The sequence below is a fragment of the Mytilus trossulus genome, chromosome 2 (assembly GCF_036588685.1).
Source record: "Mytilus trossulus isolate FHL-02 chromosome 2, PNRI_Mtr1.1.1.hap1, whole genome shotgun sequence".
NCBI classification, from domain to species: Eukaryota; Metazoa; Mollusca; class Bivalvia; order Mytilida; family Mytilidae; genus Mytilus; species Mytilus trossulus.
This window is the reverse complement of record NC_086374.1, coordinates 26,766,636-26,779,545: the sequence shown is the minus strand read 5'-3', so window position 1 is coordinate 26,779,545 and position 12,910 is coordinate 26,766,636. Positions and strand designations below refer to the sequence as shown.

Sequence of the window (12,910 nt, the reverse complement as noted above, 5' to 3'; positions counted from 1 at the left end):
CCTGGCCTCATTTATGGACATTAGGTTTTTCATTCTGTGTGTCCGTTCATTCATTCGTCTGTTTGTCTGTCCAGCTCTAGGTTAAAGTTTTTTGTTCAACTTCAAAGTTAGTAAACATGTTTCCTATGATATGATCTTTTACTAAGGTGCAATTACTACATAAGAAAGCCACCTTTCAAAACCAATAACAACAATATGATCTTTTTAATTTTTATGCCAAATTAGAGTTTTGACCCAAATTTCACGGTCCACTGAACATAGAAAATGATAGTGTGAGTTGGGCATCCATGTACCAGTCAGGATCCTACTTTGTCAAAATTATCTCCCCATTACGCCAATTCATTTTCACAATCGTAGAAATGGAAGCCATTGTAGGGATGACGCTCTACCAATTTTGCTCTTGGAAACCGATCAATTTATCCACATTGCACCAATACGATCCTTATATGTCAGTTATATTCAAAAAGACAAATGTATCAACTAGCTAATGAGCATCAGTTAATGATCTTGTCTGCATTCATTCAACTTAAAACTATTGTCTGATCGGTTGTCAGGTGGAATTTTCGAAAATTCATAATTAAATATTTCTTGGAAGGGCAGACTACATTTTTTTTAGTGTATGAAGACTATAAACCCTAGTTATCACACACACAAAATTAGAATTTTTCGAAGATATGCATTTTCATCATCCAACTTTTAAGACTGTCGTCAAGTACTTTCAGTAAAAAAATAGCTATTCGAACACACCTTCTCTGTTTTTGTGACTCATTAGATAGGTATTTCACTTGACCCATATATTTCATCTTTTAGTACTGTTATTTTTTTGTGTTATAAAGTCAACCTGTAGCTTTAATATATAAAAATGATAGAATCTGAAGCGAGATGATGTATAAAATATTCTTACTTTGTACGATATCAAGACAAACACGCCCTAACATAAAAAGGTGCACTTGATTTTCTCTTTTCGATACAATTGTTACCTATTTTTTGGAATTTTTTCTTCAGTCACATAATGGAAGGGCAGACACAAAAATTACTGAACTAATAGATTGATATATTTTCCATCCGTGGTAATTTTTCAGAAAAAATCGGAGGTTATGCATTTTCTTCATCCAACTTCAAAGATACCCATGTCGTCGACTTGATATCTAATTGTTCTGCTTAACTATGTACTAGATAAATTGAAAACTTATGCAAATGGTGTTTTTAAAATAAAACACCTCCTTATTGAGAAGAAAATTGCAATTTTGTTTGTTTCTATTAACTTTTAAAAAAACTTGTCACTATAGTAAACAATACAGTAAACATTTATCGCCTTCTCTAACAAAGAGCTTCGATTCTTTTGTTCTATTTCAACCTGGTTTCCGACTGGTACTATGGACTCTTTCTTGTTTTTTATTGGAACACAATTCACAGAATATCATAATGTTTTTACATATCAGTTTTGGATCTCAAATATGTATGAAAAAAACCACTGTGGACATCTTAAAACAATTTTTTGGAAAGTTCGAATATATGTTTGAAGACATCATATATGTATGTATGACATTATGATGGTTATCTTTGTGCTATTTATAACTGTATTTACTGGCAGGCACTTTATTCTTGTTGAGCCCTTTCTAGTCAAATTAGAGGCAATTTATTTATACACTTTTATGATTTTCTAGATGTATTAATATCATGGAAATCGAAAGATTTACTTTTTTGCAAGAATTTATTTTCATGTTATTTTTCATCCTCAAGCAAATATGATAGTTTACATAATTTAGTTTGCTTTACTGTATTTTGCTGACATGAGTTTACTATGCCAATGTTTCTTGCAAGTATTTCACATGTAGTTATACATGTATTTGATTGTGTTTTCAGAGGCCCTATCAGAGAAAATCAAACCATTTGTATATATAGAACCAGATGCCAGTTTGTATGATGCTGTGAAAACTTTGATAAGTAACCATGTACATAGACTGCCTGTGATAGACCGGATTACTGGCAATGCCCTGTATATACTGACCCATAAACGCATTCTTAGATTCTTATACTTATGTGTAAGTATAGATGTATGTTATTGCATCATATTGGTCATTGTTTATATTTCATTTATTGTTCAGACTTCAATTCGACATGATTATGATGGAGTTATTGATAGACACTTTATCACTCACTGTTAAAATTTTGAATTGCATAAAGTTTTACCCCAGTCCGCCGGTACATCCAAACATTCCATATTGGCTTCTGTTCTTTGCCTGAACCAAATGTTATGAAACTTGTACATAATGCTTATAACCGCAAAACAAAGATCAAGAATGAATTTTTGTGGTGTCACTTTTACCTTTCTATAGTTATGCCCCTTTACAAGTAACAAAATTGCTGTATTTTTCCTATCTGTTCTCTAACTTAATTTTGCCTCATTCAAATGTTATATGAAACTCATACACAATGTTTATTACATGTACCACAAAACACAGATTAATTACGAATTTAGATAGTGTCGCTTTAACTGTACTTGAGTTATATCCCTTTATACTATATATGCAAGCAGGGTCGTCATCTGTGTCCCATGGACACATTCCCTGTTTATTTATATTTTAACATTTTTAAAATTATATTTTGTGTTATTACTGGAAGAATTTTAAAAAAAAAAATCTAAGCAAACAACTATATTGGCAGTCTAGTCAGAACAAAAATGATATTAGATTCTCTATTTTACAATTTGAATGTAAGCTGAGTGGTGAGGGAATCCTTCACTTTATTATAATTAGCTCACCTGACCTGAAAGGTCAAGTGAGCTTTTCTCATCACTTGACGTCCGTCGTCTGTCGTCCGGCGTCCGTCGTCCGTAAACTTTTACAAAAATCTTCTCCTCTGAAACTACTGGGCCAAATTTTACCAAACTTGGCCACAATCATCCTTTTGGTATCTAGTTTAAAAAATGTGTCCGGTGACCTGGCCATCCAACCAAGATGGCCGCCATGGCTAAAAATAGAACACAGGGGTAAAATGTATATTTTGGCTTATATCTTTGAAACCAAAACATTTAGAGCAAATCTGACATGGGATAAAATTGTTGATCAGGTCAAGATCTATCTGCCCTAGAATTTTCAGATGAATCAGACAACCCGTTGTTAGGTTGCTGCCCCTGAATTGGTTATTTTAAGGAAATTTTGCAGTTTTTGGTTATTATCTTGAATACTATTATAGATAGAGATAAACTGTAAACAGCAATAATGTTCAGCAAAGTAAAACCTACAAATAAGTCAACATGACCAAAATTTTCAGTCAACCCCTTAAGGAGTTATTGCCCTTTATAGTCAATTTTTAACAAATTTTTCGTCAGTTTTTGTAACTTGTACAAAAATCTTCTTCTCTGAAACTACATGGCCAAATTAAACCAAACTTGGCGATAATTATCATTGTGGTATATAGTTTGAAAAATGTGTCCGATGACACCGCCTACCAAACAAAATGGCCGACATGGCTAAAATTAGAACATAGTGGTAAAATGCAGTTTTTATACGACCGCAAATTTTGAAAAAATTTTCGTCGTATATTGCTATCACGTTGGCGTCGTCGGCGGCGTCGTCGGCGTCCGAATACTTTTAGTTTTCGCACTCTAACTTTAGTAAAAGTGAATAGAAATCTATGAAATTTTAACACAAGGTTTATGACCATAAAAGGAAGGCTGGTATTGATTTTGGGAGTTTTGGTCCCAACATTTTAGGAATTAGGGGCCAAAAAGGGCCCAAATAAGCATTTTCTTGGTTTTCGCACTATAACTTTAGTTTAAGTTAATAGAAATCTATGAAATTTTGACACAAGGTTTATGACCACAAATGAAAGGTTGGGATTGATTTTGGGAGTTTTGGTTTCAACAGTTTAGGAATTAGGGGCCAAAAAAGGGCCCAAATAAGCATTATTCTTGGTTTTCGCACAATAACTTTAGTTAAAGTAAATAGAAATCAATGAAATTTAAACACAATGTTTATGACCACAAAAGGAAGGTTGGTATTGATTTTGGGAGTTTCGGTCCCAACAGTTTAGGAATTAGGGGCCAAAAAGGGACCCAAATAAGCATTTTTCTTGGTTTTTGCACCATAGCGTTAGTATAAGTAAATAGAATTCTATGAAATTTAAACACAAGGTTTATGACTATAAAAGGAAGGTTGGTATTGATTTTGGGAGTTTTGGTCCCAACAGTTAAGGAAAAAGGGGCCCAAAGGGTCCAAAATTAAACTTTGTTTGATTTCATCAAAATTGAATAATTGGGGTTCTTTAATATGCCGAATCTAACTGTGTATGTAGATTCTTAATTTTTGGTCCCGTTTTCAAATTGGTCTACATTAAGGTCCAAAGGGTCCAAAATTAAACTTAGTTTGATTTTAACAAAAATTGAAACCTTGGGGTTCTTTGATATGCTGAATCTAAAAATGTACTTAGATTTTTGATTATTGGCCCAGTTTTCAAGTTGGCCCAAATCGAGGTCCAAAATTAAACATTGTTTGATTTCATCAAAAATTGAATAATTGGGGTTCTTTGATATGCCAAATCTAACTGTGTATGTAGATTCTTAATTTTTGGTCCAGTTTTAAAATTGGTCTAAATTAAAGTGCAAAGGGTCCAAAATTAAACTTAAGTTTGATTTTAACAAAAATTAAATTCTTGGGCCTCTTTGATATGCTGAATCTAAACATGTACTTAGATTTTTGATTATGGGCCCAGTTTTCAAGTTGGTCCAAATCAGGATCTAAAATTATTATATTAAGTATTGTGCAATAGATAGTCTTTCCAATTGCACAGTATTGTGCAATGGCAAGAAATATCTAATTTCACAATATTGTGAAATAGCAAATTTTTTTTTTAATTAAGAGTTATCTTTCTTTGTCCAATATAGTAAGCAAGAAATATCTGCAAGAATTTTTTTTAATTGGAGTTATCTTTCTTTGTCCAGAATCAACTTAAATCTTTGTTATATACAATATACAATGTATTTTCACTTTTTACTACCAACTGATAAATTTAAATAATCTTTACCATTCAGTGATAACAAGCAGTTTTTTTACATCTTAATATTTTATGATGTATTTAAATGAGTAGTAATTGTTGCAAACTCCATTAGAATATTTTAATTGAAATTAGTTTTGGAATAAGGGAAAGGGGGATGTGAATAAAAAAATGGGTTCAATTTTTCTCATTTGAAATTTCATAAATAAAAAGAAAATTTCTTCAAACATTTTTTGTGAGGATTAATATTCAACAGCATAGTGAATTGCTCTAAGAGAAAACAAAAATTTTAAGTTCATTTGAATACATTCATTCTGTGTCAGAAACCTATGCTGTGTCAACTATTTAATCACAATCCAAATTTAGAGCGGAATCCAGCTTGAATGTTGTGTCCATACTTGCCCCAACCGCTCAGGGTTCAACCTCTGCGGTCGTATAAAGCTACGCCCTGCGGAGCATCTGGTTGATTTATATCTTTAAAACTAAGACATTTAGGGCAAATCTTTCAAGATTTAAATGTCCATCAGAATAAGATCTATCCCCTCGCAAATTTTCAGATGAATCTGACAACTCGTTATTGGGTTGCTGCCCTAAAATTGGTAATTTTAAGGAAATTTTGCAGTTTTTGGTTATTATCTTGAATACTATTTTAGATAGAGATAAACTGTAAACAGCAATTTTGTTCAGCAAAGTAGGATCTACAAATCAAATAAGTCAACATGATAAAAATTGTAAGAGTACCCCTTAAGGAGTTATTGCCCTTTATAGTCAATTTTGAACAAATTTTTGTCATTTTTGTAACTTGTACAAAAATCTTCTTTTCTAAAACTATGGGCCATATTAAACTAAACGTGGCCACAATCATCACTATGGTATCTATTTAAAAAAAGAGTAATGACCCCACCTACCAATCAAGATGACAGACATCAGTAAATACAGTAACAGGTGAGCAACACAGGCTCTTGAGAGCCTCTAGTTCTATATAGGTAATTCTGGTCTGTATTTGGAGGGGTGTCAATTGTTGTTTGATATTACAGAAATAAGTATAATCGTTTTAAGATAATTTGCGATACTACCTTTCTATTGTTTAATTTTATTATGTATTTTGTAAATGAAATGAATTACCAAAACTAAATTTATTATGCATTTTGTACTTAAATGAATTACCCAAACTAAGTTTATTATGTATTTTGTAGATAAATGAATTACCAAAACCAGGTTTTATGCACCAAACATTAGATGAACTTTGTATAGGAACATTTCAGAATGTTATAACAGTGAGTATTTCATTTTACTAAAAAAAAAAAAAAAAAAAGAAGATGTGGTATAGTAAGTAGGTGTAGTATTTAGATACACACTTTTTAGTATGTTGGAATAGCAAAATGAATTTTAAAAACGTTTTAATTGCAACAATTTTTGTTCTGGAAGTGAGAAATAGCAGCCCACATGATGTTGACCATTTAAAAGGTCCAGTCTGGTTAAAGTTTTACTTTGACATTCATAACTGCATCAAATCATCATGGAATTCTATGAAACTTGGGACAAATGCTTCATTGAATTTTTCAAAACTTGAAAATACTTTATTTCTTTTTATTAATAAAGAGACATTTTATTGGCAGTCACAGTATAATACACTTTTATACTGACAGCAGCAATGGCAGGCAAGACAAATGGCTTTAAAAAACCTTAACAAAGTTTTTTTTGTTTTATTATTTTAACTTTTTGTCTCGTTCAGACATTCATTAAGCTTGGGCTACCTATAACTTGTGACAGTACATATACCTATAAAAGAATTAAATATCAGTTTTGATTTTCTTTTAGGCCAAAACCTCAACACCTGTGATAGAAGCATTAAATATGTTTGTAAACCACAGAATATCGGCTGTCCCTGTAGTAGATGACCAAGGAAAAGTTGTTAATATTTATGCAAAGTTTGATGTTATTGTAAGTATTCATACTTTATTGGTCAGTTCTGTCTAAGGACCTAACATTAATGTCAAAATTGTTAGATGACTTCTTGAAGGAGTAATGCACTAAAAGACAATTTTTCCATTTTTTTACTGATTTCCATCAGAGACGAGAAATATCAAACATTCTATAGAACTTTAAGTCTACTGGAATGAGGTATAAGTAAAACAGAAAAAATAACTAGCAGAAAATATAAAACTAAGTATAATTCTTTCATTCATGGAGTTATTCAAAAAGAAATTTCTAAGAGTTGATATCTCACTTCTGGATATTTCTTCTTTTAAATAACACACATGGTCACCAGTTGGTGTGCATTTTCTAAAGGTGCTTACATTATCCATCAGTAATGTTTATGATGTGCATATAGATCATATGGGAATAAGGGATTATCTATTAACTATTCTTAATTTATTTTAGCAACCATATCTTTCCAATAAACACTGTATTGCATGTCTGTAGATTAATTAAGTAAAGTACTATTCTCACTGTTCTCATGTGTCTATAAAATCTCATCACTGTTCAATTTTGACCCAAAAATCATATCACTATTGATACTATCTCTTTATATTTGACCTGTTGATCTTATAACTATCAATATCAGAGACTAGCTATTTTGTCCTTGTTAATATTTGACATGTCAATCTTGCTACTGTTGATAATTGACCAGTAAATGTTACAATGTACAAGTATGAAGAAAGAATTGATTTATTTTTATTGTAGAATTTAGCAGCCGAGAAAACCTACAATAATTTAGATATTACTATAGACCAAGCTTTAAAGCATAGGCATAAAGTAAGTTGTTTAATATTTTTAAATAACTGGTTTAGCAGTGAACTGCCATTGGTTTCGTAGAAGCATGTATGCCTGCTTAAAGGGTGGGAGATCTTGGGTTGAATTCATAACTAGATCTAACCAAATACTTGAAAAATTTGTATGTGTTGATTTTTGGCTAAGCATTTGGCATTCAGGAGAGGATGATATGTCTTCTTGCAGATCCTTGCCATGTGAAATAGCACATTAAGATAAGATTAACTAAGCATTATCATCTAGGACAAACAAAGTAATTTTATACAGATTTAACTACAGCTATGCCTTACAAGGGACTACAAATTCATTCAACCCTGTCAGTGTAATTATCACTTATGCAGAGCTTTATTTTACCAGTATTAATTTGAACTTATTAAAATATGTTACAATTGATTCAAATTTGAATGACTTTAATGATGAGATGTTTGTGGTGTTCTGACAATATAATATTAATGGCATTTCCGTGTTAACATGAAACTGGTGACGACAAAGTTATGTATAACATTGACTCTTAATTTTTCTTACAAAAGTATAATTTATTTGCATTTATATCACATGAAGAAGCAAAAGATATTATATACAAATACTTAGATGGTTGTTTTATTCTCAATTTAAAGATGTGACATTATAAAGCAAGTTGTTGATTGAAACTGATTGGACGTGAGATAAAGCTGCTTCACAATCATTCAACTAATGAATTTGTTGTTACTAAAAAAAAATGGCAGTTGAATTAGTTAAACTATTGCATTTTACTCTTAAAATGCAAACAACTAAAACCAGACATTTCAGAGGCAGAAATAAAACATTATGAGACTTATCAGTTTTTGTATGAATATAAGCAGAGTGATGAAAGAATCCTCCATATTATTCATGCTTTAGGTTTATAGGAATGGCTGTTGTGCTAAAGTAAAAAAAAAAAACTACTAAAAAATGAATTAATGAATTACAATGAATGTTTGTGAGATTGTTGATTAATTTCTACTATGAATTTTTTAGGAGAGTTGGTTTGAAGGTGTGGTAAACTGTCTGATGACTGACAAGTTAGAAGATGTTATTGTAAAATTAGTTCAAGCTGAGGTAATTTTAAAATACTAAAAATATACTTCCTTTGAATGAAAGAAGACGTTCTTCCACAGGATATGAATAAGATATACCCAACAAGGCTAATTGATCACATGTTTTCATGAAAAATACATCGATTCAGTCATCTGTTGTTATGAAAATAAATGTGGCATAATGATGGTCTAAGGGAAGTAACTAACTGTAAGCTAACAGTTGCCACACCAAATTGTGCAAGATTATTTTAAAGAATTTGTTGTTTGATTACAACACTGTCAACTTTCCTGTTTGTCAAACATATCTTAGCTTCATTTCAAGAATCCCTGCATGAGTTATTTTATTTGCCTATAATTTCTTTTTTCTGCAGGATATGAGCAGGAATTATTTTCAAAATGAGCTAATGTTCTTAATTTAATATTTATTTAAGAAATTCAGAGATATATATTGCATGTAGTGGTAATAAAACAGATATTTATTCTCTCATTTTCCTATTTCAGGTTCATCGTTTGGTAATAGTTGATACTGAAACACACGTAAAGGGCATTGTATCACTGTCTGATATTCTTACATTCTTAGTCCTAAAGCCTATGGGTGAGTATAATAAGAATATGTAGTCAGGCTTTAGCTTATTTTATGATTCTTTCTTAAAATCAAAATAAAATACTACTTATGATGCATAACAAATAAAATAGTATACAGGATCCAAGATCTGGAAGAAAAGTCAATGGTTTCTTTTTATATTATTTATTACAATACAATACAGTACTTTATTCAACAACAAAAAAACAACAATAACAAATGAAATATGAGGTACAGAGAATGACATGAATATACAAATGATACATGGAAATATTCATCCTATGCTCCACTGTTGCAAGTGTTAAAAGCTTTGTTTTTTTTATTTTCAGGTTATGAACCCATCAAAAAATCATGATATCTGTGATAAAACTGTAAAGGAACTGCTGGTGAATATAAGATCTCAAACCATCAACATAACTACCTATGTAAAGGACAGAATGTAATCACTGCTGTGATTGGTCAAGTGAGGAAAGCTATCCAGCAGGGAATGGATTCTATTACTGTGATTTGTTGAAGATGTCTCAGTAGAGATGACATTTATGATATTGTCTTTTGTGATGCATGGCATTATGGAGTAGTAAACATGTCAGATGAATTATAAAGATAATGTACTAATAGCAGATCATTCCTTCAATACTGACAATAGGCAATAGTGTGTCTCTACTTTCTTCATTGAATTTTGAAATTTAACGGTCATTTTTTTATTCTAAAATATAGAATACTCATCTGAAGCAAAGAACATTATAGTACAAAATTTTTGCTGGTTGTGCTAATTTTATTTCGCGTCTAAGACACTTTAATTTTAACTTTTTAACCAGATTTTCAAAAGAAAAATCAGTTATTGATTTGTTTCAGTATTTGACTTATATTATCTTACAATGCATTTTAGTCAGCATTTTTCTTGTTCAATCATATTTAATCAAAAGTTAATTCATATAAATGATTTCACAAATATCACAAGTAATTTTATTGGACTGAATTTTTTCTAGTCGAACATCAGTTTTAACATAACTCTCATTATTACCATTTTGAAAAAAAAATAAGAATTCTAATGCATCATGGATACATTTTTCATCATATTGAATTAGATTCATACATTAAAAAAAATCAGTTATAAGCATAAGTAAATTAATAAAGAGAAAATATTTACCGTTTTCTCAACATTTTAAATTTTCTTTTTCTTTTAAAAGACAGTAAAAAAAGTTTAATGAGTTAAATCTGATTCCAGATATTTTTTGTAATTTTTTTGGACAGAGTGTTGATTTTTACTGTGACTGTCATTTACACCGTCTAGTTTTTTTGACAAACTAAGGGGTTTTACTGGGACTTTGATTTGTTTATAATGAATCTCACCATTGTCAAATTTTACTATTTAATTTATTTAAATTATTTATTTTATCTATGTAATGAGATGTTTTATTTTTGTAATTCAGAACATTCATACTAATTTGTGCATATCACAATGATTGTAAGATGCAATTTTCATAATTTCTGCGTCTTATTTTGTAATTGTATTTTAGCGGTCAATTGAGTTCACAAATTTTATCCTAGTCTTGAGTATGACCAGCAAAACTCTTATTTAGGCATATGATAGATTACAGTCTAAGTGGCCTGATTACAGTCTAAGTGGCCTGATTGGTAGCTTTCCTTGCATTGTCACATTTCAGTTTTCCACACTTGATTAAGTAACTGGTTGAGATGTTGGTCTAGATGTTTTGAAATAATTTCAGTAATGATGAAAACATAACTAATCACATTTGAATTTGTTTATTTTTTGTTTGATATTTTTCAAGAAAAGAATCGTTTTTGACCTTTCCAGAATAACTACAGGTATAACTATGTTATTTGGTATAAAGTCAGGTTATCAAAAGTGTGTGTTTCTTCTTTTTTCCCCCAGAATTATGCCATTTGGATTTTGAAATTTTAGAATATAACAGCAGATTAATCCTAGATATTTCCATCATTATCGAAATTATGGGTTAACAAACCTTCACAGAATAACAACCTGTTTGTATTGAATTTAAAGAAATTAACTTGGTTTTAACACTTATTTTCTTAAAGATTGTCTTATCTATGATATAAAATAATTTAGTTGGAGGTTACTTGTCTTGTTGGTTGCTTCTAATGTTTGAAGATTTTTATTTCTACTTAAATGTGGAAATGTTGACATTGTGGTATTTTCCCCTTTTTTATCCCATTAGAATTTGAAAAAAAATTTATTGTCAATGCTCATCTTCAGGTGTTTACTGCAGGTATCTAAAAAATGTGTTGGTAAGAATTTGTTTGTTTTATCTATAGCAATTCATACAAAAAAGTGGAATATATATAATATTATTAGTATCACAAAAGATTGTAGCATACATTACAAATTTTTATGACATTTGAAGCCATTGCTTATTTTTAGATGATATTTTATCACATATAAATGAAAAAAACAAGCGTATTGTTCTTAGCTTTCAAAGAATTTATTTTTGTAAATGCACAACATATATATAGGGATGTTTAGTCCTGGTGCCTGTTAGTTTCATATAGGGTATATTCAGTACTATAAAACAAAAATGGCATTCATTTTAATATTTCCAGGTCTTTATATTTTAAAAATCAAAACTAGTTTCACATCGCTAGACAATGTTTATGAATTACTGATCCTCCATTAATGCAGCTTTCACAGCTACATTTATGTAAGAATTTGTTTGTGATGTTAAAGAAATAGTCGTTGATTTCTATCAACGGTGAAATAAACATTTATAAAAAAGTAACCCCCCTTGTTTGTATCAGTATTATCAAAGATCACATGTGTGGCATGTAATTCACATGCAACTTGATTACCCTTCTTTCTTTTTTTTCAAAGTTTTTTTTTCAAATTAATCTAAAGGTATTCAAAAATTTTAAATGCATTGTTGGAAAGTTTTTCTGTATGTGGTCTTGTAGTAATGTACAAGTTCCTGAATTGGAATAGGTTAGTTGAATGATATATAAGGGGAAGCATTTAATGACTACAGAAGATTATAATAAAAAAGTAAAGAAAAAAACTAAATTTCAGGTCAGGAGAATGAATGTTTATTAATTGACCTTGTTGTGAATATTGTACATAGGTGTAACATGTATATACTATGATTTATCATAACTATTCAGAAACTTCTGTTTTGTAGGAACAATGACAAAATAATGAATTGTTAATTAAAAATAATGTGAAAACAGAATTTGTTTTATTTTTAGCTCAGTTGGTCCCTTTTAAGCCTCCTCTTCATTTTGGTCTGACTTTTTTAGAAGTAATTGCCCTTCAATGACAACCAATTTTTATGCCCTTGCAGTAGTGTAGAGGCATAGAGTGTTATCTTGTCCTTCTGTACGTCCATACATCTCAAAATTGGTTTCCGTTCTCTAACTTTAGTTTACTTCAACCAAATGTTATGAAACTTGCATACAATGGGTATTACCTCAAAAAGTCTGAAATTTGGTAGCATCACTTTAAACATTCTAGAGTTATGCCCCTTTA

General features: G+C 30.3%; 1 protein-coding gene across 12 annotated transcripts in view; it reads left to right on the top strand.

Moving 5' to 3' along the window:
* LOC134706871 (5'-AMP-activated protein kinase subunit gamma-1-like) overlaps positions 1 to 12,614 on the top strand; it is a 170,114-nt gene extending 157,500 nt beyond the window's left edge. For all 12 annotated transcript variants that reach the window (XM_063566201.1, XM_063566196.1, XM_063566193.1 and 9 more), the window contains 7 exons: positions 1,867 to 2,045; positions 6,195 to 6,275; positions 6,820 to 6,942; positions 7,687 to 7,758; positions 8,770 to 8,850; positions 9,330 to 9,423; positions 9,741 to 12,614. In XM_063566201.1, coding sequence (XP_063422271.1) covers positions 1,867 to 2,045; positions 6,195 to 6,275; positions 6,820 to 6,942; positions 7,687 to 7,758; positions 8,770 to 8,850; positions 9,330 to 9,423; positions 9,741 to 9,766 — 656 coding nt within the window. In that variant the 3' untranslated portion in view covers positions 9,767 to 12,614. The remainder of the gene's footprint in view (positions 1 to 1,866; positions 2,046 to 6,194; positions 6,276 to 6,819; positions 6,943 to 7,686; positions 7,759 to 8,769; positions 8,851 to 9,329; positions 9,424 to 9,740) is intronic.
* The last annotated feature ends 296 nt before the right edge of the window (positions 12,615 to 12,910 follow it).